The sequence below is a fragment of the Drosophila persimilis genome, unplaced genomic scaffold (genome assembly GCF_003286085.1).
Source record: "Drosophila persimilis strain 14011-0111.01,24,50 unplaced genomic scaffold, DperRS2 tig00000124-arrow-pilon, whole genome shotgun sequence".
Taxonomy (NCBI): Eukaryota; Metazoa; Arthropoda; class Insecta; order Diptera; family Drosophilidae; genus Drosophila; species Drosophila persimilis.
The window spans coordinates 1,839,515-1,841,011 of record NW_020825294.1 but is presented as its reverse complement, the minus strand read 5'-3'; the positions used below and the strand labels follow the sequence as shown (position 1 = coordinate 1,841,011).

General features: G+C 49.2%; 1 protein-coding gene across 1 annotated transcript; it reads left to right on the top strand.

Moving 5' to 3' along the window:
- The first annotated feature begins 392 nt into the window (after positions 1–392).
- On the top strand, positions 393–1,184 carry LOC6593994. Its single transcript, XM_026987777.1, has one exon. The coding sequence runs from the start codon at positions 416–418 to the stop codon at positions 1,037–1,039; it is 624 nt and encodes a 207-aa protein (XP_026843578.1). The 5' UTR covers positions 393–415; the 3' UTR covers positions 1,040–1,184.
- Positions 1,185–1,497: the final 313 nt, after the last annotated feature.

The following is a 1,497-nucleotide window of genomic DNA, read 5'->3' as shown; positions in this document are numbered from 1 at the left end:
TACTGATTTTGGATAAGCCTGTAATGTGAGACTATTAGTGGGCGGTTCGGTAAACTAATTTTCCCCAACAGCGCACCCCCGTCACACATTGTGTTCGAGTGTGCGTCTGCATGGGTTGACAAGCACTAATTAATTGCAATCCATGTATAATGAGAGCAGAGCAGAGAAGAGCTCTGAAGGTTTCTGCTACTACTGCTGCTGCTGCTCTTATGGCGGTTCATTGCGGCAGGCTAATTACTTCGGGGTCTGTCAGTCATGTTCAATCATGTGCAAGAGTCCAACACTTGAAAGTTGATTGGAAAATTCACCTAATAGGAATTTCCTGGATATATTATTCTCCGATTGCCAGACATAGCTATACTTCAATTTCGTGTCAAAATTTCTACATCGAACACAAAATTAAACGAAAAATTCAATGCAGCCATCCGCGGTGACAATTGCTGGGCTTCTACAACTGCTGGGAGTCTGCTTCTTCTTCAGCCCGCCCGAGGATCACTGCTCGCCGGCCCCCGCCCTGGGCAGCTGGGTCTTCCTGTTGGTCATTCTGTGCTTTCTCTGGGACGTTAGTATTTATCCGCTGCGCTACATGCACATGTCCGGCTACTGGCAACTGCTGATCGAGACTGTGATGGCGATTTTCCTCGCTGAACTGGGAGCGATCATCATTTGGTGTTCACTGGAGCGCGTGCTCTACGGCATCACCGAAGGGTTCCTCAACATGTTGGGGATCAACGGGTGCGAGCCCTCGGCCATACAGTACTGGCTCCTGGGTCTCATCACCACGGCGGCGAGCGGAGCGCTTCTCTGGTTCATTCTCGAGGCCACCGATGGCATGTTCTACCTGGAGTGGCATAGCCGTAAGTTGAGGAGAAACCTGCGGCAGGGCTGGGCGTTGATGAGCTGCTACCTCCGCATGAGCAAGGCGGCCAGGTGTCGGGCCGTCAAAGCCTGTCAATTGGCCACTCGGAAACGATGTTCAAGAAAGTCCCGCCGTCCACAGGAAGAGGACGAGTGCGGGGAGGAAGATGAATGTAACTGAGTTTCGTTTGGAATTTACGTTTCCGTTTCGCCAGTCGTGACTGGGTTTTCTTATGGACTAGCATTGGAAATTTCATCGTTTTTCTCCATTTCTCACGTCCCCATCCTTTTTACACGACTGTGACAATAAATTTGGCCAGAGAAGATGCATTCCCGCCTCCTATTCTTGTTGCCAAAAGTGTGTCACAAGAGGTCGATAGCCGAGAAGAGGCGGCGACTGCTATGGAAGGGATTAGGTACTCAAGGCAGTGCTCTCGAACAAAGAGCACATGCCAGAGGTGTCTGCTGACAGGGGGAGGCATGTAAAAGCCATCTTAAAGTATGTTTAAAGTTGAATTATCCCCATAAAGAGAGGGGACCCCAAGCGAAGATGTTTAGACATAATAAATAGAGGTACTCCCATTACGCATGTAATGCCTTCATTCCCAAAAAAATCCAAAAAAAAAGGGACAGAGTTAT